At 46.5% G+C, this 27,121-nt stretch overlaps 1 protein-coding gene across 1 annotated transcript in view; it reads right to left on the reverse strand.

Annotated features, from left to right (window-relative positions):
* Positions 1-6,647: 6,647 nt before the first annotated feature.
* Positions 6,648-27,121, reverse strand: part of SLC2A9 (solute carrier family 2 member 9) — a 135,887-nt gene continuing 115,413 nt past the window's right edge. Inside the window, exons 8-11 of the mRNA XM_073804698.1 lie at positions 16,843-16,953; positions 9,331-9,432; positions 7,677-7,752; positions 6,648-6,697 (exon numbers count right to left, since the gene is read on the reverse strand). Coding sequence (XP_073660799.1) covers positions 6,648-6,697; positions 7,677-7,752; positions 9,331-9,432; positions 16,843-16,953 — 339 coding nt within the window. The remainder of the gene's footprint in view (positions 6,698-7,676; positions 7,753-9,330; positions 9,433-16,842; positions 16,954-27,121) is intronic.

A 27,121-nucleotide genomic window follows, 5' to 3' on the forward strand; every position in this document is an offset into this window, starting at 1 on the left:
TCAGCATACCCTGCTCTCTGAACTTCTGTCCTCTGCCCAGAAGTTCTTCCTTTTCTTTTCAGCCAGCCAACTGCAGGGCCACTGCTAGCCCAAACAACACTGTTGTAAACCAGAAAATGTGGCCCTTCCTCCTCAAAAAAAAAAAAAAGTTTCACAAATTAGTATGTTTCTGTATGACCTGAACAATCACACACTGTGGCCCAGCTCGCCTTAGTCGGGGAAGCTCTCCAGACACCTGGCAGGCAACAACTCTGTCTGGTGCCCGTGCATGTCACATTGTCTGCTCACCCCACCCAGGAGGCCAGGATCCACCCATGCTCCCCCCCCCACCCCCTTCCCTGAAGTCGGGAATCCAGGCCAGATTTGGAATCAGGCAAGGGATAGGAGTCAGGCCTCTGAGAGTGAGTAAGAAAGGAGCCTCGGGGGACATCTGCAGAGAGGGGTACACACACGTGTGTATATGTATGTATATGTGTGAACCAGTGTGTGGGCATGCTTTCCCGAGTATGTGTATGACTGTGTTTGCCTGTGGGCTGATGTCAGAGACAGTACATGTTCTCGTCTAACATGGGGATGATGCATCTTTAGACAGGGCACTGTGGGGAGTGCACACTCTGAAAACCCATGCTTGATAACTCTGCTCTCTTCAGCTCAACATTCAGGAAGCAGTTTAACTTTCCTCCCGCCAGGTAACCTGACCCCCCACTTGTCCAGGTAACTATCTCCACATGCTTACACAGTGTCCGGGTCCTACGTTATCTTGGTAGTCTACTGTAGAGCTTAAGAACTCAGGCTCTGCAGTCACACTAACCTGAACTGGAATCCTGGCTCCCCTGCTCATTAGTTGTGTGACTTTTGGTAAAGCACTTAACCTCTCTGAGCCTCAACTGTCAATCCAGTCCCGTTCCCCAATGATAGTCAGATAGTCAGCTGGACACCCAGCTGGTGTTAGAGAATTGGAGGATGGGTGTGGGGAACATGACACATTTGCTGCCAGAAGTGGTGTTGGGGTCTCCATGCGTGAGTGCTGAATGAATGCATGAGAAATACAATCGTACATTGAGTGCTGACCCGTTGCCAGGCTCTGTGTTTGGTGCCTGGAATACAGAAGTGATGGAAACAAGTTCTCTGCTTTTGAAACATTCCCAGATATTACAGGAAACGGAGCAGCCTCAGCCATTGTAATCTGGGGTGGAGAGGGTGAAACCAGCAGCAATTCTGGGGGCTGAACGAGCACAGAGGAGGGGCTGCCTAGTTCTAAGAAAGGTTCAAGGGACAGTGTGAGCTGACTTTTTAAAGATGAGAAGCCATTCCTCAAATGGATGGTGCCAACTACAAACTGGCACCTGCCATCTACCTCTACAAGGATCAAATCATGAGCCGCTGCAGCCGCTGACCTTCAACACCCCCTGAGAGGAGTTCAGGGTGGAGATCAGGAATGAGGCCCTCTGTGCTCTGGGAAGGACTGGCAGAGCAGGTCTTCAGATGGTTAGATATTTTCAGGAGAAGATTTTATGAGCCCAATTCTTGCATCTCCTCATATCTAGAAAAGCACTAAAAATGTTCATGGTGATATCTGCCCCTCGAGACTAGCAGCAACATTCTGCAAACATGTGTATTTGATTGTATGTACTCCCCCTTCACCAAAATCACATATATACTGACCTTCCCCCCACCTCTTCAGAGTGGTCTCTCAGAGCTATCTTAAATGCTGTCTCCCGGGCTATAGTCCTCATTTTGCCCCAAATAAAACTTAACTCACAACTCTCACGTGCATTTTTTTTTTTTTTAGTTGACAATGTGTAAGGGTGGAGTTCTAGGTGGGGAGACAGGTTTGTAAAATCATGTAAGCGTGGGTGACAGTGGGGCAGCTGCACGCAGCTCTGTGTAGCTGTAAAGCAGGGACAGTGGGATGGGGCAGGGGGAGAGGGGTGGGCAGGGCAGAGATCCTGATGGCCCCTGTAAAGGTTAGTACACGCGGGCAGTCTTTCCAGATTACATCAGTGTGATAGATAGAGGTGTCCCCTTTTCAAGCCAGGCATGTGCTCCCTGGACACTTGGCATCTCTCCCATCAGGACTGCTCCAGCCTTCTGGAAGGCTCAGATCATAATGTGCTCCTTTGTCAAAGCGGTGATCAAACTCCATCTTGTTGTGTAGACCAGGGTGTGTCTGTCCTCTGCACCCGCTCATAAACTGCCCTTAAAGGGCGGAACTTGGTGCCAGGTACAGAGTCAGTGGGTAATAAGAGTTTTCAAACTGTAATTTACATGCTTTGGGGATGATCTCCTTTTTCTCGAAGATAAAGCTCTTCTATCCTGTGCCTCATTTATTAGGCTTCTCTGCCACTGCCTTGGGGTCACACGAACAAATAAAATATGTAGCAGGAAACTGCCTTTCTTGTTTTCTTTCTTTCTCTTCACCTAATTTCAACTCCCTGTCAAGTCTCCTTCATTTGATCTGCTAACCACAGAAGCTGCCTCAGGCAAACTTACAGCTTCTCTCCTGGGAAGAAGATTCTTTTCATTCAATCGTGGAGGGGCAGCCTCCCCGGGGAGGCCCTTGGCCTAAGTTTATCTCTTATCGGCTCTGAACCACGCTTTCCCAGGGTGGCTCCTCCTGGGATCTGTTCCTTCATGTACACTTAGAAGGATGCAAGATGATCTCACAACCCAAATGGCAGTTCCCCTTGGACAGGTAATTCCCCCAGGGGCTTAAGCTGTGTGCTGTCAGTGTGAATCCACGTGAAGTTTCTAAGCCCTGGTCAGTCTCGGGGTACAGTAGCTGGAGTGGGTGAGGCCCAGCAGCTCGGTGAACATGGGGGGTTTGGGGAGCAGAGGGTAGGGACCAGCAGCTGATCCGAGATTAGGGGGACAGAGGGACCTTCCTCAGGGAGCCTCCCTGACACTGATGGAGAGCTCAGAATCTAAAATGCTGGAAACTCAGCATGCAATACGGTCGCACTCACAGAAAAGCAGTGTTTGCAAACACTGCAAGGGGAGCCAACATCATCGCAAGAAGGGAGAGGGTTTGGGAAAAAGCACAGAAGCCAAAGCTTTGTGATTTGGGGCAGGTAACCACTTCAGGCAGGTTTGTGGATGAGTTCAATTTAGTATCTTTGTGTAAGAGGACAGAGAAAAAGGCCAACCCGTCCACTGAGAGACCATGTCAGCACTCACTATTCTTCCTGGGAGAAGAGCTGTTATCAGAAAAACCCGAAAAGTGCTCAAATCCCACCCTGAAATGTGGAGCTTTCTCTCAGCAGCCTGCACTCAGCACAGGGCCCCCGTCCATGGGGTCCCTGCCGGCTGGCGCTGCCCAGGCCCACTGCCCTCGTCTGGCCCTCATTTCCTGCCGCCTGCGTTTCCCACCTGGCCCCTGGCTTGCGGCTTCGCTTCTGCTTTGTTTCCATCCATCCGCCTCCCAGATCCACTCTTCTCACTGCAAATCTTAAAAATCCCCCCAACGGACCTCTCTGGAGCTCAGGATAAAATGGCAAATCTTAACACACTGCCCCGGCTTCCGTGGACCTGCTTCCAACACATCTCTGACTTGTCCTGTGCTGTACACCCCGCTCCAACGCTCCCCCCACCCCCCAATGCTGGGACAGCGGTTCTTGCCTGGCTCTACCCCGGAGGTCCGACTGAGCCAGTGTCAGGTGAGGCCTGAGTCAGAGTTCACTGTAGTTCTCAAGCCACCCAGGTAATTGTAATGCTTTCAGATGAGGTTGGAAAAGGCGTCTCTAGCCCAGGGATTTCCAAGTTTGGCCTAGGTCCCACCTCCAGATTAGGGTTTGGCTGGCCGTGGATGCAGCCTGGCCATCAGGACTTTTAAAAGCTTGCCAGGTGATTTAGCAATGTTTGAGGACCACTGCTCTGGCCCTGCTGGATTATTTGTTGTTCCTTTGCCATTAACTTCCTTTTACACTCTGGCATTTTCGCTGGCTGTTCCTGCTGTATGGAAATTCGTCTTTCCCTCCCTCATAAGCTACCTCATTCTCCCTTCTTCCAAATGTCAGAATTGAGGGACGCTAGAGGGAGCAGCAAACTTTTTCTGAAAAAGGTCAGATAGGAAATATATTAGGCTTTTTAGGCCACTGCATGTGGTCTCTGTCACACATTCTTTTTGTTTTCCTTTTAAAATGTAAAAGCCATTCTTTGCTTATGGGTCATACAAAACAGGCCATGGGCCAGATTTGGCTCACAGGCCATAGCTCCCTGACCCCGGACCACAGCATTGTTTGTTTTGTAAGGTAGTGAGTTCCCCATCAATGGGAGCAATCAACTCATGGTTGGAGGACTTCCTGGCAGGGAAACCATAGATGGGACTTGAACTTCCAATGAATAACTGGACTGAAAAACCTTTCTGTTCTTTCATGAACTTGGGATGCCTTAGTTCTAATTCATCCCAGCTCCTGGACACAGCCCCTCATCTGCCAAAAGACCTCTGAGGTCCCCTGCCAGCTCTGAAATCATCCCAATCCTCTGTTCTGCCTCAGTTCATTGTGAAGCTCTGTGTGTGTCAGCACGGCCTTTGTTTCAACACGAAGAGCTGTGATTTCCATATCTGAGTTTAAGAGACAAAGAAGAAAGACTGCTCCTGACCTCTGTGTACAGATGATATTTGAAGCAAGAACAGCTGGAAACCATGAAAATCAAAATGCTCTGATTTCATCTTCAGCCACAGACATCTGACAACTAGATATGAATGGCAAAATTATACCTTTCTGTGTAGACAAAAACAGGACTGATTCACAATGATCTAGAGTAGACCCATCTGAAGAAGATAAAAACAGAAGCTTCCCCTTTTATCCCAAATTCTTTGTGTCAGTCTTGCAAGTCAATCTCAAAATGGGCCTAACTCCACGCACCTTTTAGCAAACAGCCAATGAGTACTGACCACACGCATAGATCAGAGTTCAGACTGCAGGTCCTAGAACAAGATGGTATAGATTCCAATCTAGCACTTGTCTCTTAGCTGTGTGACTTGGGGAAAATGACTTAATCAATATGATCTTTGTTTTTTTTCATCTATACAATGAGAATAAAATTAGTTTGGGAAGGAAAGGTTTTGCAGCTTACCTTGTAATTCATCTTCTATCAACTGGGATAGGAAGAGAGGAAAGAAAGAAAAAGAAATGACCTGGTCCATTCTGTTTGTAAACTTGCTAAGCCAACCTCATAATGGTATTTTCTAGCAGAAAGATAAGCGAGTCCTTATGTACCAAATGCCCTTAGGGGGCTACACCTGGCCTATTTAGAATGGAATGTATAGCTATGGGTACAGTCCACTGGAAAATGTCAGTGTCAGCTGTGTAATTATCAAAGTATAAAATGAAGATGCTTCATGAATAAAATACTTCCTGTATGTAAGTGTTGCCCTGCATGTTTTATTTAGACACCTCACAAGTTTAATCTGGGCCAGAGTGCACTCTAACATGCAAGGAAGAATCTGGGGAGCTGTGTTGATGACTTCAGACTTCACCTAGGTCTTAACGATGACCTGAGAATTATTAGTAAAGTTTGATTCTGAGTAAAATCTCTGATTGTGATTTTCTTTTGACAGTCTGACTCTGTGTTATCTTATATTCACAGAGTATGTTTATGAGAAAGCATTAGAACAGGGCCTGGAGCATAGTAAGTGCTCAATAAATGTTATTATTATCAGACAACTGGTGTGAGGACTAGATCAGGGGACAGAGGGAATGTGCTGGAAAAGCTCAGAGCAGTGCATGGATGTGAATTCTTATTCTTTGCAATGGGGTAGAGAGAGTACAGGTTTTTAAAGACCTGGTTCAGATCTCGACTCCAGCACTCACCAGCTGGTTCATGTTAGGGGACATTGTAACCTCTCTGGGTTTCAGTTTCCTCATTTGTAAATGGGAGCAATTAATCCTAATATCAAGACTACTGTGCAGAGTAGGGATGATGTGTATTCAGACATCCAGCGCACGAAGATTGCCAATCCCTGTATTAAACAGATGAGGATACAGTATGGAGATGAGCCAGTAAACGATGCTGTGAAGGAAGTAAACCAGGATGATGTGATTGAGGGTATGTGTGTGTATGCGTGTGACTATGGCATGTGTGTGTACATGTGTGCATGTGTGTATGTGTATACTTGTGTGTGTTGTGTGTATGTGTTTGTGTATACTTGTATGTGTATGTGTGTGTATACACATGTGGGCACGTGTGTGTGTACGTGTGTGTGTATATATGTGTGTGTGTTTGTGTTTGTGCATGTATACTAGGTGGTCAGGACAGGCCTCACTGGGTGGATGACATCCCCGGTAACATGGCCACACCAGCCTATGAGCTCCGTGAGAGCAGAGACTGTCCCCCTGGGTTTCCTCCCCAGTGTCCCCAGGCCTTGCATGGAGCCACTGGCTACCCACCTCCAGGGGTACCAATGTGACTACTGCCCGTGGAGCTGGTAGTGCAGAGGCCCCATGGGACTGAGCACATCCCTCCTTGAATCTCCTTTAACTGCAACGTGGGCTCCCTGTTTGTCCTCCTGTCGTTAGCTGCTCCCCCGGAAGGTGCCTTCTTCCTCTGGCCATCTCATCATCACAGCACACTGTGTGTATGTGTGTGTGCATGCACGTGTATGCGTGTGCACACAGGTGTGCGTGCCTGACGCCCTCCCCCAGTCATTCCACAGCCCTCTCCACCATCTCATTACAGCCTTCTGTTGTCATGGCTGGGGACAAATGTGACAGGGTTCGGAACGTGACAGCCCATGAAAATCAGCAGTGCAAAGGGAGAGAGAAATTTGGGTCCATTTGTTCTGATAGAAACTTGTTTTCATCAACACAAAAACCAAAACAAATCAGAACCACAGCAGTGCTTCCCGGAGAGATCTGTACAGTCATCAGACCTTCCCCACACCATCTTCCCAGCCCCAGCGTGGCCTCTGACTGGGCTCCTGTGGGACACAGACCCCCAGCTGGGGGTGGCAGGGCCCTCAGTCTCACCTCCCCTGGCCATTTGAAAGATGAGGAAACTGAGGCCCTAGGAGAGCAGAGGACTTGCTCACTAGGGAAATGGCAGAGCTGGGGCTGAAGGTGGGTCCTGGGTAAACTGAGGCTCAGAGTACTCCAGACTCCACACTCAGGCAGGTACAGTGTAAGGTGGTGGTTAGGGCCTGGGGGGTGGGCAATTCCATCGCCGCTTGCTCTGTGCAAGAAGCTTCCCATCTCTGGCTTCTCTAGAGCGGTCACGAGCCTTAAATGAGTTAACACACATCAAGTGCGTGGCCAAGTATAGTACATAATCAGTGATGAATAAATCTGAGACATTACCATTATTATTATAACTATCATTATACCTTCCATACTAAACTGTAGCTTCTCTGTGGGCACGGGCTGTAACTTGAGTATCTTCGATTCATCCCAAACTAGTGAATCTGGCTCCCAGCTCTCGCAGCTGTTAATGGCTGCGGTGTTGTTGTATGTTACCATCTATGCATCTTTGAGTGAGCCTGTTACCTACCATCGGTTGGATGGAAACCAAGGCGGTCACTGCATTTAAATCGATGGGGACCCTCCCCTCCCCCTCCACTCCCAGCGGCCCTTGCCCCTCCCCAGACCCCGAGCTCTCTATCCATACAATAAGAACACCCCACCCTGATGGTGCCATGAGTGCCTGGGCTGGCATGTGAGGAAGGAGGGGTGCCTTACCTGGCCCGCTGCAGAAGGCGGCGATAATGGCCAGAACGCACACGACGCTCAGGTAAGGGATCCAGGCTGCGTGGTCCTGCAAGAGAGCAGCCGTTGGGCAGGTGAGGAGGCAGCTGTGCTGGAGGACCTGGTACCCAGCCCAGCTTCTCCTTAGTCCACCTGCATGACCTGAGGCAGCTCACTTTACACCTCTGAACCCCAGTTTCAGCGTCCATAAAATGGGGATGATGATAACCCTTAAGCCATCCCATCCGCCTATGTTACAGATGTCAGAATGAGATGAGATGATGCCTGTGAAGCAGTCAGCATCGTCCCAGCATACTCCAGTCAGTAACTCTTCTTGCCTGTTCACTGGATGCCAGCCCCTGGACGCCAGCTGTTGTACTGTACTACTGTACTTTTCAAGGTACTGTACCATAAGATTAAAAATGTTTTCTTTATTTTTTGTGTTTGTTTTTCATGTATTATTTGTGTGAAAAGTATTATAAATATGTTACAGTACAGTACTGTATAGCCGATTGTGTTAGTTGGGTACGTAGGCTAACTTTGTTGGACTTACGAACAAACTGTACTTACAAACGTGCTCTCGGAACGGAACTTGTTCATATGTAGGGGAATTACTGTAATATTGCCTTTTTCTAAAGACGTGGGGGACATTGAGACCTTTGGCAGATGACCAACACGTGCAACTCTCCATTTAGGGGTTTGTTTTTGAAAAATGCAAAGTTTTATTGACCACTGTGACCTTGCATCATGCTTCCCATAGGGCCTAGATGGACTCGAGGCACCGAGTAAGTGCTCAATTAATGCAGGCTGCCTTGAGCATTGCGGGGGGCAGAGGAAACCCCAAGATCCTGGGGTCTGATCCCAGCTCTGCCATTCACCAGCTGTGAAACCTTGGGCAGCTTATTCATTTAGATATATGCCTCGGTTTCCTCATCACCATGAAAGGAAAAAAAATACCACTTTCATAAGAATTAGCTATGGCTCTATCCATCCCCACAAATATACATTCACTGAGCACTTATTATGCTCAAGGCACTGTTCCAAGTGCTTTAAGTGCATTTCCCATTTAATCCTCACGATACCCCTGGATACAGGGATAACTGTCCCATTTTAGACATGGGGCCCCGAGGAGCAGAGAGGTTAAGTGACTTGCCAAAAGTTTCATGGAGAGTAAGTGGGAAAGCCAGGATTCCCACCCGGCGGTCTGGCTCCAGAGCCCCTCTTGGTCCCCACAGGTGTCGATATGAGGCATGAAGGTGCCTCACACGGCAGCGCCAGCCACCCTGAGCTGGAATGTGAGAGTTGCAAGAGGCATCTTAGGACTCATCTAGTGCTATCTCTTCTATTCCACAGATGGGTAGACTGAGGCTCAGGAGGGGACATATCTTGCCCGAGGTCACACAGCTCACTAGTGGCAGCGACAGGACCAGAAGTTGTATCTCTTTTCCCCCCAGTTCAAGGACCCATTACTAAACCCCCTCCCCAGGGGTGCCCAGCAGCTTCAGAGCCAAGATGCCCTTGGGAACTCTGCATTACAAGAGTCGTCTGTAGACTGTATGGACCTCCCAAGCTGAAAGTCCCAGAGCACGAAGCCAGAAGCCATGCCCATGCTGTGCTCCCTTGGGGAGCGACAGACACGTCCTCTCACCTGCAGCGTCAGCGTGACGGTGAGGATCCCAAAGAAGAGGGTCATCAGCCCAAAGCCACCAATGAGGAGGGGTCTCCGTCCCATGCGCTCGATGACCAAGCCCTAGGTCAGGGTCAGAGAGAGACGGTTATTACTCCCCTTCTAGCAGCGAGCGAAGGGGACCATGATGCTTGGAACTGCAATGGGGTCGTTGTTAAAGGATGGCTCTGACCTGGAGGCGCTTGGCCAGTTTCTACCCTGCCACAGCCAGAGGAATGATCTTCACGAGAGCGGAAGAAAGGGAGGGAGAAGAAAGTCACAGCTGCACATCCTGGGGGCCAGAGAGTGGGGTGCAGGGAATGCCCTTGGCCAGACTCAGAAACAGAACCACCCGATAAAAGGTATTATCAGAGTCGGGAGTGGATGGGAGGGGTACTTCAGGGAAATGGGCTCCCAGCGCAAAACTGCTTGTCTGCTTGGGGACACGGGGCCCTGGCTCTGGATCCCCCCTTACTGGCTCCCCTTCTGACACCCCTCTCATGAGGATGAGCCCTCAGAACCAGGAGAATCCCCACATCCACATGCAGACTTCCCACCAGGCAACAGGTTAACGTAAGCGCTTCTCAAATGATGATGTAAGCGCAGGATATGAAAGGCTGCTTAGCCTGAATTTTAATTTCTCAGCTCTGGTGGGCGCTGCCCACCTGGATGGAGCCCAGGGCACCCACTCACGCCTTCCAGAGAGTTTGGGGGCCAAATGAGAAATCCAGTTTTGCTTTTGTTTGATGTGGCCCCTTCCCTCTGCTAAGTTCCTAGAACCGTTGTTAGATAAATTCGGGACTTAATCTTTTAGTAGGTGGGGGGCGATGCAGAATCGTTATTATCAATGGAAGAGTTCCCCATGTAGAGGAGGATTAACTGAACTCAGGTTTGAGGCCAGCTTTAGTGCACATTCATTCTGACGATTCACGGGGCAAAGCAGCCTCTTCGAGCATCCTCACTCTCTCCCTGCTTCTGCCCTCACCACCCCTGCCCACATCGATTTTCTTTACAGTGGCCAAAGAGATTCTTTTATTTTTTTAACATCTTTATTGGAGTATAATTGCTTTACAATGGTGTGTTAGTTTCTGCTTTATAACAAAGTGAATCAGTTATACGTACACATATGTTCCCAAACGCAACATGGCATCTGCTTTCAACACCCGCTCCCCTCCAGCCCCACCAGCGCCCCCTGCTGTCCCTCTAATTGCAGACACATCCCTGCTCCCGTGCAAAGCCTGCTCTAGACATCCTCCATCGGCCTCTCCAGATCCACTGTGTCCTGGAGGACGACCCATAGGCCCAGATCAACAGGTGTCCTCGCCCCCTGCCCCCAGGGGGTATCAGCAAACGTGGCGCCCGTAAGAAATCAGAAGGAGGGAAGGAAGGGAATGGGACCAGGTGATGGTCCCCCGGATCCCTTCTTACAGGCACATTGTGGCTGGCTGTGTCCCTCTACTGAAGGTCCCTGCTCCTGAAGGATGGAGCCCCCAACCCTACAGACCTGCCCACCCCAAGTTAATCCGCCCTCCAACCCCTCCTCTTTACCAGGCCGGCTCTGCCCTGCCTTCCTTCTGGCAGCTCGCTCCACCTGGAATGTTCTTCCCCAAGTATCTGGGTGACAGACAACTCGCTTGTCCCTCGAGCCCAACCACAGTATTTAACAGGGCAACCATCCCACCTCTCAATCCGGATTCTCTGCTCTGCTGTTCGTCACTGCATCTTCCACCTTCTAACCACCATGCAGGTGACCACCAATGCCTTTGTTACTGTTGGTCCTCCCCACCGTGCGCTCGCCTTCTCCTGGGCAAAGACCTGTGTGTCTCTTTTGGTCACTGATGCCTCCCACACACCAGGACCCAGGCCTGGCACAGAGTAAGGGCTCAACCGGCATTTGCTGAATATTGAAGGAACGGACAGTCTGGCCAGTTTCATCTTCCAGGTTTGTAGGCGGTAGCAGGGCATGATCAGATTTACCTATAACACGTGTTTGGTTCTCTTCAGGAATATTAATCACCAACAATGACTGTACTAGTTTTCTCGGGCTGCCGTCATAAAGTACCACAAACTGGGTGGCTTGAACAATGGAAATGTCTTTTCCCACAGGCCCGGAGGCGGGAAGTCCGAGACCAAGGCGCTGGCAGGGCCAGGCTCCCTCTGAAGATGTGGCGGAGGGTCTGTCCCAGGCCCCTCTCCCACCTTCTGGCAGCTCCTTGGGTTTTGTGATATAACTTCAGTCTTCACATGGTATGTCCTGTGTCTGTGTCAGATTTCCCCCTTTTTATAAGGACACCAGTCATATTGGATGAGGGGTCCACCCTACTCCAGTATGATCTCAACTAATTACATCTGCAATGACCCTCTTTCCAAATCAGGTCACATATGAAGGTACTGGGGATTAGAATTTCAACATGTGAATTTTCAGGGGACACAATTCAGCCCATGAAAATAATGAACACTTATTAAGTGTCTGCTCCATGCCAAGCACTGAGAATTACCATATAATTCTCATGATAATATCTGTTGGAGTATGGATTTGTTCTTACCCACACTTTCCCTAAGAGAAAACTGGGGCCCAGAGAGGCTAAGTAACGGGCCCACAGTCACCCAGCTGATAAGCGCAGGGCCAGGGGACCACACCATTCTGCGTCATCACCTCCACCCACTCTCTCCTCTAGCATGTACTGGATCTGGGGCTCGAGATGCAGCAGAGAATACTAAAGGTTTTGACGGTGAAATTGTGGCATGTGTTGGGAAGCAGAGCGGATGGTGGAAACCAGTAGATTTTTTTTTTTAACTTCAGCTTGATGGCACAGTCCATTCCTGACAACTGCAAAAACTTCCTGTTATGAGTAAGGGGTCAAGAGTGGCTTATGTTAATTCTATTTCCCCTGATTGAAAAAAGCCCAGGGAATTCCCTGGCAGTCCAGTGGTTAGGACACTGCGCTTCCACTGAAGGGGGCGCGGGTTCGATCCCTGGTTGGGGGACTAATATCCCACATGCCACGTGGTGTGGCCAAAATATTAAAAAAAGAAGAGAGAAAAAAGAAAAAAAAAAGCCCAGCGTCCCAGCTACTCAGCGGAATGAGCCTCGTGCTCCACAAGCCGCCGCCCCGCGTGGCAGCCAACCCTCAGGCTCGTGTGGCCTGAACGACACTCCATGGACCTTCACTCATCAGAGAGTTGAGGCTGCGGCGAGAACATCGATTTGGAAAACCAGCTGCTTCTGCAAGATGGCAATCATTTACAGCTGCCCGAGCTGACAAGCAATGCCAGGATGTGAAATTAATTGCAGATCAAATGACCAAAAATCTTTCTCAATGTTATTAAGGCCCAAAGCCATTTTAATAGACCGTCAAAAATCTCAGTAAGAAGAAAGAAAAAAAAACTTGGCAAGTCCTTTTGATAGGCAATTACCTCACAGGGTTGGAAGAAATAGTATACGTATATTTGGAAACAAGGTAATAACAGCTTTGGAATGGGCAAGGGATGTACTGAATATTGACTCTGTCAGGACCGTCCAGTGGGCCTTCATACACTTTGAGTTTTGTTTCCATGAGAAATTCTGTAAGGTGGTGCATGAGTTTCCTCTGGCTGCTGTAACAAATTACCACAAACTTAGTGGCTTAAAGAAACACATATTTATTCTCTCCCAGTTCTGGAGGCCACAATCCAAAATAGGTCTTAGGGAGCAAAACTCAGTTGTTGGCAGGGCTGCCTCCCTTCTGGAGGCTCTAGGGGAGGGTCTGTTCCATGCCTTTCCCAGCTTCTCAAGGCTGCCTGCACTCCTTGGCTTGGGGCCCCTCCCTCCACCTTCAAAGTCAACAATTACACCACCTCCGCTTTTGTCATCACATCTCCTTGTCTAACGACAGCTCTCCTGCCTCTTTTCAGACCCTTGTGATTACACTGGATCCACCGGATAATCCAGGGTAACCTCCCCATCCCCCCAACCATTGATTTCATCACATCTGTAAAGCCTCTTTTGCCGCATAAAATAACATATTCGTGTTTCCAGGAATTAGGACGTGGACACTTGGGGAGACAGTATTTTGCCTCCCACAGGTGGGTATGGTTATGTACCCATTTTAAAGATGAGCAAATACGTTCAGAGATGTTGGTGATTTTCCCCAAACCACTCAGCTGGGAAAAGGCTGATTAGGATTTGAATTCAGAGCCGCCCTAGAGCCCAGACGCTTTCTCCCCGAGCACATTGTTCCATCCCAGACTCCCAGCTTCATGTTGACTTTAATCTCATGAATTTCCAGCAGCTGTTTTTCCAAACTGATGTTCTTGCTGCAGCATCAACTCAACTAAGGGGTTAGAGTAAATGCTACCATTTTTTTTTTTACCACTTTTTTCCAATGGACGATTCTGCATCTTCATCTCCTTTAGAAGATAAACTAGGAGGGAGTGCAGATTGGGGCCTTGCACACAGGGCCACGGAACAAACTTTCCTTTACCTGGCTAACTTCCGCTGGCCCTTCAACTCTCAGCCTCCTGGGTCCCTCCTCCAGGAAGCCCTCCTGGACCCCCTCACAGGAGAGCTCATCCCAGTATTGCATGTGGCATGTGTCTGTTTCTGGGTCTTTCTCCTTAGATCATGATAACATCACTGGTGACCTCCAAGCACAAGCATGATATAGGTGCCCTGCAGCTGCTTGTGGCATGGATGAACGCATGGAGGAATGAATCCACCACCAACACTATGAAGCCGCCATCCCTGCTCTGGGTCCACTGAAGGTGCCCATGCCTCTAGAATGCACAAGATCCAAATGACCACGGCCCATCACGATCCAGACTTGAAGGCAGCAGCGGGCAGACTCTTCAGAGGCTGTGACCTCCAGTTCTGATCTTAGAAAGGTCCTCTCTTTCTCTCCCAGTCATTTACCTCCTTCCTGGGATTAGTCCTTGAAAGAAGTACTTCATCAAAGACTATCAACTTTACTGAGGATGATCTACCAGCCAGAGAGTGGGGACCAGAAGCAGGGGTTTCTGGAGTCAGAGAGACCGAGGGTGGAAGCATCCCCACTCCCTCTGTTTGCTCCTCTTTCAAATGGGGGCAATCACCTGACTTCCAGGACTGATGTGCACGTTCCTGAGATCTCAGGTAGAGCACAAAGGGTCTTGGGGAGCAGAGGGGCCCTGATGTTAGCGCTCCCCACGCCCTCAGGTTCTGACCTACTGCTGTGTGATCCTGGGTAAGTCATTGCTTCTGGTCTTGGTTTCCTCAACTACGGAAAGATCGAGAGAGACTCTGCAAAGTCCTGCTCTCTGTGAGAACGTCCATCACAGCCTTATTTAAGATGACAAATAATGGGAACCTACCTAAATAGAACAAGAACAGTTAACACTCACTGAGTCATATGTCAGTGCCAGGCATTGCTTGCATCACTGTGTCTACTTGTTTAATCTTCACTCCTGCCCTGTGAGGCAGGGATGGTGTCCTTATTATAGAAATGCAGAAATCGAGTCACAGAGCTGTTGAATAACTTATCGGAGTTATACAGCTTAAAAGGGACACAGCTGGGAACCGATTCCAGGCAGCGTGGCTCTGCCATCCAGGCTCTGAGCAGAGACACTCAACAACCCTACCCCGCAAACAATGGTTAAGGAAATTGCTGTATAGCCAATTTCTGAAGAACGATACAGCTTTCACAACTAGTGCTAATTCAGAGGGGGTGACGATCTACATATGTTTCTGTACATATGTGATACTTCAATAAAAATTTACTCAAACAAATAATAAGATGGAAAATCATTTGGACATAAGTTTATGTGAACAAAAGTGGAGTTAAAATTAGTCTATACATAGGATTACACTGAGTAAGATTTATACAGCCATCGATGTATAGAAAACACAAGGGGCAGAACTTCTCTGGTGGTGCAGTGGTTAAGAATCCACCTGCCAATGCAGGGGACACAGGTTCGATCCCTGGTCTGGGAAGATCCTGCATGCTGCAGAGCAACTAAGCCCGTGTACCACAACTACCGAGCCTGCGCTCTAGAGCCCGTGAGGCACAACTACTGAAGCACGCACGCCTAGAGCCCGTGCTCTGCAACAAGAGAAGCCACTGCAATAAGAAGCCCACGCATCACAATGAAGAGTAGTCCCTGCTCGCCGCAGGTAGAGAAAGCCTGCATGCAGCAACGAAGACCCAACGCAGCCAAAAATAAATACATAAATTTATGTAAAAAAAAAAGAAAACACAAGGAGAGATTTTGCCAAACTTATGTGGATAGTATGATTGTAGGTGATTTCTTCTTTGTTTCTATTTTCTGTATTTTACAAATTTACCCTAATGAGCTCATGCTGATTTCTCATAACAAAATACTTTACCAAAAAAAAAAAAACCAAACAAACAAAAAAGGGAAAATCCAAAAAACAAACACTGTAATTTCCACATGACTTTCGTTCCAGACTGACTGTGATTTCCTGATGATCAATGTAAAAATTAATAATAACAGTTGGGTAGAGTCTATAACTCAAGACAAGAATTTTGAGAAACTTCCAGATTGTGAAACATCAAGATATTGTCCCTCTAACAAAAGACTGTGAGTGGAAGAGGGAGGCAGAACATCAGGTCTCTACGTTCTTATGACATCCGTTTTTAAAAGCATCTTGTTAGAATGCCCCATTAAGAGTAGGGAACAAAATAAAGTGTTCTTTCAGAAATGAGTCAGAAATACAATTGGAAGCCTCTGCCTGTTTGCACTGATGTCAATCTTGTCAGTGCAAATCAGTGAGCAAGAGTGGAAATAAAAGGTCAAGGTAGGGAATAGCTCATAAAGGGTGAAACCAAAGACCAGAGAGGTTGAGTGCATTGTCCAACATCACACAGCCAAGAATTTCCAGAGCCAGGATTCAACTCCAGTTAGGTCTGTTTGCAAAACCTCTGCAATTTCTGCTAGATTCTGAAATTCCCTAATGTTTTATACACCCCCCCACGCCCCCCGTATGTTTATTTTACATATCAAAGGTTGAGAAAAAGTGACAAGCTCTACGTCTCTCTTCTTTTGGACACTGTTGCTTATTAATAAGTTACCCTCTTGATGGACTGATGGACTGGAGTGTACTTTCTCCTTTTCTTTGCCTTGCAAACTCCTACATGTTTGGGGTGGTGATGACAGCTAATGGTTTTAAAGTGATGGCAACAGAACTTAGGCTCATATGGACTCTGATCTGGACTCCTAGGGAGATATGGCCCTCTCTACAGGGGGCTCACCACAATGTGTCATTTGGGACTAAGTGAGAGTTCAAAGAAAAGAACTACTTATTGAAAAGAAGACAGTAGGGAAACAAGATGTAGATAAGAATATTCTCTAGATGGGTGAAACGTCAGTGATAAACTGCATTATAAACTCCCCAAATTCAGACACTTCGGAGTGACAAAGGGCATGTTTCTTTAAATTCATGCGCTTGTTACCTGGGGGTCCCTGCAGCTCTGTTTAACCCCCCATGATGTTCTCAGGAATAACCCTCAGTTTACTCACAGAGAAGATGGCAGCCAAAGTCTCGATGCCACCTGTGCTCAAGGTGATGTATGGGATCTTTTCCGGAGGGATTCCAGCTTTTCCAAAGATACTGTTAGTGTAGAACCAAATCTATAAAGCAGGAGAGAAAAAGAAGGCAGGAGGGTCAGTGAGAGGCATCTATTTTCTAAATTAAATTCAGGTACAAGGTGGTCTCTGAGATTTGCTGCTCAATCCAGAGGCATAAGGTGGAGCTATGCGGCTTGGCCGACCACTTATTTTCTCCTTTCTCCCACATTTTCCCTTTCTCCAATACTAACAGAATGTCTACATTACTGGGAGCAACATGTGCTCAGCTAAGTGTGGCAATGAGATATGAACAGAACTATTGGTAAGGCTTCCAGGAATTCTCCTTAAAAGGAGATATTCATGAAAGAGGTGTGATCTCTTCTTTGCCCTTCCTCCTTTCTGCTCTCAGGATGGTGAGTGTGATGGCTAGAGCTTCAGCAGCCCTCTTGGGACACTAGGTGACCTCAGGACAGCACTGCTTTTAGCCCCCATGGTAACTTTGTGAGAATTAGATACGGTCCCTGATCCACAAGACATTTTACTGTCATCCACTGGAAACTGTCATAATAAATCTATAATGGGTACAACATGAATGAAGCTCCTGAGAGTTCTGCAACTCACAAGCTGCATAACTATACATAGAACACTTATGGTAAGAAAGCCCCAGTTGAGATGCTGGAGCAGGAAGTTAGAAGGAGATTGTGTGAAATCTCTTGTATTCCTATACACTAATGATGAAAAATATGACAGAGAAATTAAGGAAACACTCCTATTTACCATTGCAACAAAAAGAGAAAAATTCCTAGGAATAAACCTACCTAGGTAGACAAAAGACCTGTATGCAGAAAGCTATAAGACAGTGATGAAAGAAATTAAAGATGATACAAACAGATGGAGAGATATACCATGTTCTTGGATTAGAAGAATCAACATTGTGAAAATGACTACACTACCCAAAGCAATCTACAGATTCAATGCAATCCCTATCAAACTACCAATGGCATTTTTCACAGAACTAGAACAAAAAATTTCACAATTTGTATGGAAACACAAAAGACCCCGAATAGCCAAAGCAGTCTTGAGAACGAAAAACAGAGCTGGAGGAATCAGGCTCCCTGAATTCAGACTATACTACAAAGCTACAGTAAGCAAGACAGTATGGTACTGGCACAAAAACAGAAATATAGATCAATGGAACAGGATAGAAAGCCCAGAGATAAACCCACGCACATATGGTCACCTTCTCTTTGACAAAGGAGACAAGAATATACAGTGGAGAAAAGACAGCCTCTTCAATAAGTGGTGCTGGGAAAACTGGACAGCTACATGTAAAAGAATGAAATTAGAACACTCCATAACACCATACACAAAAATAAACTCAAAATAGATTAAAGACCTAAATGTAAGGCCAGACACTATAAAACTCTTAGAGGAAAACATAGGCAGAACACTCCATGACATAAATCACAGCAAGATCCTTTTTGACCCAATTCCTAGAGAAATGGAAATAAAAACAAAAATAAACAAATGGGACCTAATAAAACTTAAAAGCTTTTGCACAGCAAAGAAAACCATAAACAAGACAAAAAGACAACCCTCAGAATGGGAGAAAATATTTGCAAATGAAGCAACTGACAAAGGATTAATCTCCAAAATATACAAGCAGCTCATGCAGCTCAGTATCAAAAAACAGACAACCCAATCCAAAAATGGGCAGAAGACCTAAATAGACATTTCTCCAAAGAAGATACACAGATTGCCAGCAAACACATGAAAGGACACTCAACATCACTAATCATCCGAGAAATGCAAATCAAAACTACAATGAGGGCTTCCTTGGTGGCGCAGTGGTTGAGAGTCCGCCTGCCGATGCAGGGGACACGGGTTCGTGCCCCGGTCTGGGAAGATCCCGCATGCCGTGGAGCGGCTGGGCCCGTGAGCCATGGCCGCTGAGCCTGCGCGTCGGGAGCCTGTGCTCCGCAATGGGAGAGGCCACAGCAGTGAGAGGCCTGCGTACCGAAAAAAAAAAAAAAAAAAAAAAAACTACAATGAGGGGCTTCCGTGGTGGCGCAGTGGTTGAGAGTCCGCCTGCTGATGCAGGGGACACGGGTTCGTGCCCCGGTCCGGGAAGATCCCACATGCCGCGGAGCGGTTAGGCCTGTGAGCCGTGGCCGCTGAGCCTGTTCATCTGTTGCCTGTGCTCCGCAATGGGAGAGGCCACAACAGTGAGAGGCCCACGTACCGCAAAAAAAAAAAAAAAAAAAAAACTACAATGAGGTATCACCTCACACCAGTCAGGATGGCCATCATCAAAAAATCTACAAAGAATAAATGCTGGAGAGGGTGTGGAGAAAAGGGAATCCTCTTGCACTGTTGGTGGGAATGTAAATTGATGCAGCCACTATGGAGAACAGTATGGAGGTTCCTTAAAAAACTGAAAATAGAACTGCCATATGACCCAGCAGTCCCACTACTGGGCATATAGCCTGAGAAAACCATAATTCAAAAAGAGTCATGTACCACAGTGTTCATAGCAGCTCTATTTACAATAGCCAGGTCATGGAAGCAACCTAAGTGTCCGACAGATGAATGGATAAAGAAGATGTGGCACATATATACAACGGAATATTACTCAGCCATAAAAAGAAACGAAATTGAGTTATTTGTAGTGAGGTGGATGGACCTAGAGTCTGTCATAGAGAGTGAAGTAAGTCAGGAAGAGAAAAACAAATACTGTATGCTAACACATATATATGGAATCTAAAAAAGAATGTTTCTGAAGAACCTAGGGGCAGGACAGGAATAAAGACACAGACATAGAGAATGCACTTGAGGACACAGGGTGGGGGAAGGGTAAGCTGGGATGAAGTGAGAGAGTGGCATGGACATATATACATTATCATATGTAAAAAGGAGGAGACTGTGTCCATACTCACTAGCGTAATTCAAACCTGGACATTTTGGAGTGTGTTAATAATGATTCCAGGATAACAGGCATAAATAAAGACTGCCCTCTGCAAACCACTGTGTGTGGTCCTGGGTGTGCTGTACCAGCCCTCCTAATTTCCTTCATGTGAGAGAGAAGACCTATATTGTTTAGATCACTGTTGAGGCTTCTGCCACATGAGGCCAAACCTAACCCTAACAGACACTCACAGGGCATCCGACAATGACTGATTTGGAGTTTGGAGACCTGGCTGCATCTTGAACTACCTGTGTGACCTCAGGCAATTCCCTCTGCCTTGCTGAGATTCCTTCTCCTCCTTGGTCAAAAGAGGATAACCACGCCCTTCCTGGGAGATGTCAGGAACTGGGTAAGTCACTATTCATTGATCTAAAGTTTTGGATCGATAGGCTGAACATAAATCATTTGTGTCCTCCCAATCCTAGCCATTTCCTTGAAAAGCAAGAGTTTGCTGAATGATAGAAAACCATGCAGTCTTGATACATGAAATCTGACAAGAAAACGTGCTGCCTTGAAGGGCTTTGGGAACATTTATAAACTGATCATCGTTAAGCAGAAACATTAGGGCTTGTTGCTTATAACTTGTCAGGCTCGACTGTAGCTGGGTGTGTTCTCTGCATCTGGTTCTTTGTTTCTGGAGAAAGGTCTTGTTTCTATAGATTTGTCTTTTTACCAGCATTGGTTGGAAAAAAACCTTCCACACATTGGGGGAGAAGTTATAATTTAGGACCTACTCATATCTACAGATGGTTTTGCCAGCTAAAGAATGTCTCTCGCCACCTGGCTCTACAAGGGTTACGTCATTAGCCACTGCAGTCATTGACCTTCAACACTCCCTGAAAGCAGTTCAGGGTGGAGGTCAGGAATGAGACACTCTGTGCGCTGGGAAAACTGGCAGAACAGGCCTTCAGATAGATGTTTTTGAGAGAAAATTTTATGAACCCAATTTCTTGCATTTTCTCATACTTAGAAAAGCACTAAAATCATTGACGAGACATATGCTCCTTGTGGCTAGCAGCAACCTTCTACTGAGATGTGTGCTTGACTGTACGTACCCCCTTCACCAAAATCATATATATACTGATCTCCCCCGCTGCCTCTTTGGAGCAGTTCTTCAGAGCTATCTGAGAGGCTGTTTCTTGGGCTATAGCCCTCAGTAAGCCCCCAGTAAAGCTGAACTCACAGCTCTCACTTCGCATTTCTTTAAATTCAAAAGTTTATTTTTTAGTAAATCAGTAATTCTTCATAAAGTTATAGACACATCCAGAGACTCCAGTAAAAACTACTGCATGAATTTTTCTGAGCTTGTGGGCATTGATGCATTTGGTGGCAAAAATTGGTTTTAATACTCACGTAAAACAGGGACTTCCCTGGTGGCGCAGTGGTTAAGAATCCGCCAGCCAATGCAGGGGACACGGGTTTGAGCCCCGGTCCGGGAAGATCCCACACGCTGCAGAGCAACTAAGACCATGCGCCACAACTACTGAGCCTGCGCTCTGGCTCCTGCGAGCCACAACTACTGAGCCTGTGAGTCACAATTACTGAAGCCTGCGCACCTAGAGCCCGTGCTCTGCAACAAGAGAAGCCACCGCAATGAGAGGCCTGCGCACCACAATGAATAGTAGTCCCCGTTCGCCGCAACTAGAGAAAGCCCGTGTGCAGCAACGGCTTGCAGCAACAAAGATGTAACGCAGCCAAAAATAAATAAGATAAAATTAAATATTATTTAAAAAAATATTCACGTAAAACAAAGACTCTCCTGCTTGTGTCTGCCTCTCATTTGAATGAGCTGATAAATTAGAATTTTAGACTCTATCTTTGCTGTCATGTCCATAGAGTACGGAAGTAGCTCCTGATAATTCATTAATTCCTAAAGCTCTTAGGGCTCTGACAGAAGCTAAAATAATTCCAAAATGCCTTAGTCTCCACTGGATCTGTTTATATGATCTCTTCTCCTTTTGAAGGTAACTGATCCCCCAGCACACCTTCAGGGTTAGATCAGAAGAGTTTAGCTGCCTTTCTTACTCTTTGCCCAAATTCATGGATTTTCAACAGTCAGCGATCTCTCTGGGCCCTTTCCACCCCCAGCTGCCCTGCTGCAAAGGTGGATCTGACATTTGTATCATTCTCAGCTTCAGCTCTGAACCCCACACCCTGACCTGCTCACATTCCAGAAGCTTCCAGCCTCTGATCCCATGTGATATGCGTTCTCCGTGGAAGCTATGTTCCGGCCTCCTGCGTGGTGCTCCTTCCTGGCTTCTCACACCCCTTCCAACCCCCTTTCTTCCCTGCTTCCAGCTCTCCCTTGTAGCAACACTGCCAGGAGCATCCCTGACAGGTTTAAACGTTAGTGAAGAGAGTCACGGTGAAGACAGCCCACATTATGGGCTCACAGGGACAGTTGTAAGTGGCCCTCCAGTCATCTTATACTTAAATGCATTTCTGCAATGACAGGCAGAAATCGGCCCTTTGGACCCTCTCCCCATCCAGGGCCTGCAGGGAGGACGTGCTGGGCTGGTCCTGTTGCCATGGGGAAGGCCTGTACATCACACAAGCCGTTGGCCTCATTTTGCTGGCTTCACGAAGCCATCTCCCTCTCTCTGCCTCACCTTACAGAGCCGGAAGGTAACTCTCTGCATCTGCTTCCACTGAGTTTTATTTGATCTGGCAGTCTGAGGGCGTTGAACAACACGGAGGCACGAGGAAGTTTGGAGCGTGTCCCCCAGAGGACCCTCCTGTGGACTGTGATTTGCATTGACCTCATCCCGACACAGTCATGCTTTTTCTGGTTGCCTGGTGGTCTTCAGCCACTGATGCAGATGGTGGGGTGGAAGGGACAGCAATTCTGAGAGGCCCACAAGCCGGGGTTTCGATCCCAGCGCTGCTTCTGGTGACCTGTGGGTCTGGAGGCAAATGATTTCACGTCTCGAAATCTCCGTTCTCTGAAAGAAGGTAATCATACTCTGTCTTTCAAGGTTGTTGTGAAAGTTTTTTAAATGATGAAGTAAAGCATCTTTTCTCTAATTGGTGCATAACAAATAATGGGTATCATTTTGGAAGATCTCCATCTCTCTATGGAGATGTGACTGCCCCTTGGTAAAGGAGAACATGGGACAGTTGTGTGAGAGGCCCGTGTACCACAAAAAAAAAAAAAAAAAAAAAAAAATAGGAATCCAGAAGAAAGAAGGGCAACCCAAGGTAGATAAGAGTACCATCATCATCATCCTTGACCTTCCAGAAGATTCCAGAAGGTTCAAGAAAACTATGGCTTCCTTGCACCAGGTTTGGCAGTCGGTCCAATTTTCATCAACCCAAGGACTTGGTAGAAACAGTGCCCTCCTTGCCCTTGTTCTTCTCACCCCATACTCTTTGCCTTCCTAAACACTCAGCTGCCTCCCATATGCCACGGGCTGCTGGAGACACAGGCACCGTGGGAAGGGTCTCCATCCTCGAGGATGGTTGGGGGGAGGGGAGCAGTGTCAGAGAGACTAAATATTTGCACAAAAGCCTGTTTTTTGTGCAAACGACAAATTGCTCAGGAGGAAGGCAGCTGCATAAAATAAGTAATTTTAAGTGACAAGTCTAAGTTTAGAGAAAAGAACTTGAAAGCTATTGTGAGAAGGAGGGGAGAAAACCCAATATGACACTGAAAAGGAATTTAGAAATAACTAAATGTTAAATTCAACTTTCACTTGATTTTCTAGTATGTGAAAACCATTCATTGACTCTTCAGCCAAAAAGTACTGAACAATACGTAATGCTTGTTTAGGGCAGTGGTTCTCAACTGGCGGCAATTTTGTCCCCAGCAGATGTCAGGCAACGTCGGGAGAAATTTTTTATTGTTGTATCTGCTGTCATCTAGTGGGGAGAGGCCGGGTAAGCTGCAAAACATCCTACAGTGGACAGGGCAGTCCTCGTGGCAATGAATTCTCCAGCCCCAAATGTGCACAGTGCTGAGGCCGAGAAAGGCTGGTTTAGTGCAAGGTCTTAGAGATGGGCTGGCCAAACTGGCAGGGCCCCTGGTGCCAGGACATGTGAGTTTGACAGCACAGGCGTCACCCACTGTGACCTTGAGCAAGTCCTTGACCCTCTGTAAGCCTCAGTTTCTTCACCTAGAAAATGGGGACGGTGCCACCTACCCCGAAGGCCCTTTGGAGCCAGAATAAAGTGATGAATGGAGATGTCTAGCAGTATTTACAACTGTCTTAACGTATGGACCATGTCCTCCCACCCCCAAATAAGTTCTGGTAAAACTAAGGGGACAGAGCAAGTCTTAAAGGACATTTAAAGTTTTTCATCCGTGTTAGACAGCTCTCTTCCTTAGTGTCATGAATTATTTGGATTAAAAGGTAGCAGGTGCAGGGAGAGAGACTGGACTGAAGCACAGGACAGTTGGGCTCTGAGGCTGGGATTTGCTGCTAACGAGTGTTTATCCTTTTGTATGTAAGATGGAAGTCAGACTTGTCCCCTTGGCTTCCTAGGGATGACCTGAGGACACAGCCCAGTGACACATATGGGGATGCTCTGAGGGGGCCTTGGGGATCCTTCCTGCACGGGGTTTAAGCACCCAGACCTTGTAGCGAAATGGCTGGGGCTCAAATCCCCTTTCCACCATTCCTAGCTGTGTGACCTAGGGAAAGTATCTCAATGTTTCTGTGCCTAACAGTCATGCCTAGCTCACAGGGCTGCCATGGAGACAGCTCTTGGCTCATATTAAGTGCTAAGTAAGTGTGTGCTTGATTGTTATTACAGCTGAGCAGACAGAGGCTGGGCAAGGGAAAGCAACTGGTCTGGTTTAAAACTGCAGGTTTTGTGGTCACAGTGAGACAGAAAGCCAGGCCTCTGGATCTTGGCCCAGAGCTCTTTAATCTAGGCCATGTCAGGTTCCATGCCAAGCCGGAAGTATTACTCCTGATTTAAAGATTAAAAATAATCCTCGGGGCTTCCCTAGTGGCGCAGTGGTTGAGTGTCCGCCTGCCGATGCAGGGGACACGGATTCGTGCCCCGTCTGGGAAGATCCCACATGCCGCGGAGCGGCTGGGCCCGTGAGCCATGGCCGCTGAGCTTGCGCGTCCGGAGCCTGTGCTCCGCAGCCGGAGAGGCCACAGCAGTGAGAGGCCCGTGTACCGCAAAAAAAAAAAAAAAAAAAATCCTCAACAAACTAAGAATAGAAGGAAATTACCTCAATGTAATAAAGGGCATATAGTTGTTTTATATTATTTTAGACACACCAGAATTCTCATGTTTACTGTTTGCATGGTGTATCTTTTCTCCATTTTTTACTTTCAAATTGTATCTTTATGTTTAAATGTTTTTCTCTTGTAAATAGGATACACTTGAGTTTTGCTTTCGGATGCATGCCAATAATCTCTTTTACTTGGAGTATTATTTCCCATTTACATTTCATATAATTATTGATATAGTTGGGTTTAATATACCCTTTTTGTTAAAAAAAACCCAAAACAACCCCTCCCAAAACAAAACAAAAAAATAAAGGGCACATACATGATAAGCCCACAGCTACCATCATACTCAACGATGAAAAACTGAAAGCTTTTCTTCTAAGGTCAGGAAGGTCTTAGAAGGATGCCCACTCTTGCCACTTTTATTCAACATAGTACTGGAGGTCCTAGCCAGAGAAATTAGGCAAGAAAAAGACACAAAATGCATCCAAGTCAGAAAGGAAGAAGTAAATTATCACTGTTTGCAAATGACATGTTCTTATATGTAGAAAACCCTAAGATACCACACACACACATACACATACAGAATGTTAGAACTAATAAGCAAATTCGGTAAAGTTTTAGGATACAAAATCAACATACAAAAATCAGTTGCATTTCTATACACTAACAAGGAACTATCCAAAAAGGAAATTAAGAATACAATCCCATTTTCAACAACATCAAAAATAATAAAATACTTGAGAACAAAGTTAACTATGAAGGTGAAAGACTTTTACATTGAAAACTACAAAACACTGATGAGAGAAATGAAAGAAGACAAAAATAAATGGAAAGATCTTCCATGTTCACGTATCAGAAGACTTAATATGTATTAGTTAAAATGGCCATACTACCCAAAGCAATCTACAGATTCAATGTGATCCCCATCAAAATCCCAATGGCATATTTTACAGAAATAGAAAAAAATAATCCTATAGTTTATATGGAACCACAGAAGACCATGAATAACCGAAACAATCTTGAGAAAACACAGAACTAGAGGCATCACACTTCCTTATTTCAAAATATGTTATAAAGCCACAGTAATTAAGACAGTATGGTACTGGCATAAAGACAGACATACAGACTAATGAAACAGAAGAGAGAACCCAGAAATAAACCTATGCATATACAGTCAACTGATTGACAAGGGTGCCGAGAATATTCAGTGGGGAAAGGATAATCTTTTTGACAAATGGTGTTGGAAAAACTGGATATCCACACACAAAAGAATGAAATTGGACCCTTATCTTCGCTCAAAATGGATTAAAGACTTAAACATAAGACCTGGAACTGTAAAACTTCTAGAAGAAAACATAGGGGGAAAACTTCATAACACTGATCTTGGCAATGATTTTTTGAGTATGACACCCAAAGCAAAATTAGACAAGTGGGACTACATCAAACTAAAAAGCTTCTGCACAGCAAAGGAAATCATCAACAGCACACAAAGGCAACCTCCAGAATGGGAGAAAATACTAGCAAACCATATATACCCAATAAGGGGCTAATATCCAAAATATATAAGGAACTCCTACATTTCGATAGGAAAAAAATAAAGCAAAATGACAATAACAACCCCCCACCCCCACCCCGCACAAAGCTTCTAAAAGTGGGCAAAGGACTTGAATAGACGTTTCTCCAAAGAAAACATACAAATAGCCAACAGGCATATGAAAAGAGTCTCAACATCATTAATCACCAGAGAAATGCAAATCAAAACAGCAAGAGATCACCTCACGCCTGTTAGGATGGCTGCTACTACTGCTACCACCAAGTGCTGGTGAAGATGTGGAGAACTTGGGAGCCTAGTCTAGTGCACTCTTGGTGGGAATGTCAACGGGTGCCTCCACAATGGAAAACAGTATCGTGGTTCCTCAGAAAGCTAAAAATAGAGTTACCATGTGATCCAGCAACTCCACTCTTGGGTTTTTATCCCAGAGTTGAAAGCAGGATCTTGAAGAGATGTTAGCACTCCTACGTTCAATGCAGCAATAGTCACAATAGCCAAGATATGGAAATAACCTAAATGTTTGTTGAT

Source organism: Tursiops truncatus, chromosome 5, assembly GCF_011762595.2.
Source record: "Tursiops truncatus isolate mTurTru1 chromosome 5, mTurTru1.mat.Y, whole genome shotgun sequence".
In the NCBI taxonomy this organism is placed as follows: Eukaryota; Metazoa; Chordata; class Mammalia; order Artiodactyla; family Delphinidae; genus Tursiops; species Tursiops truncatus.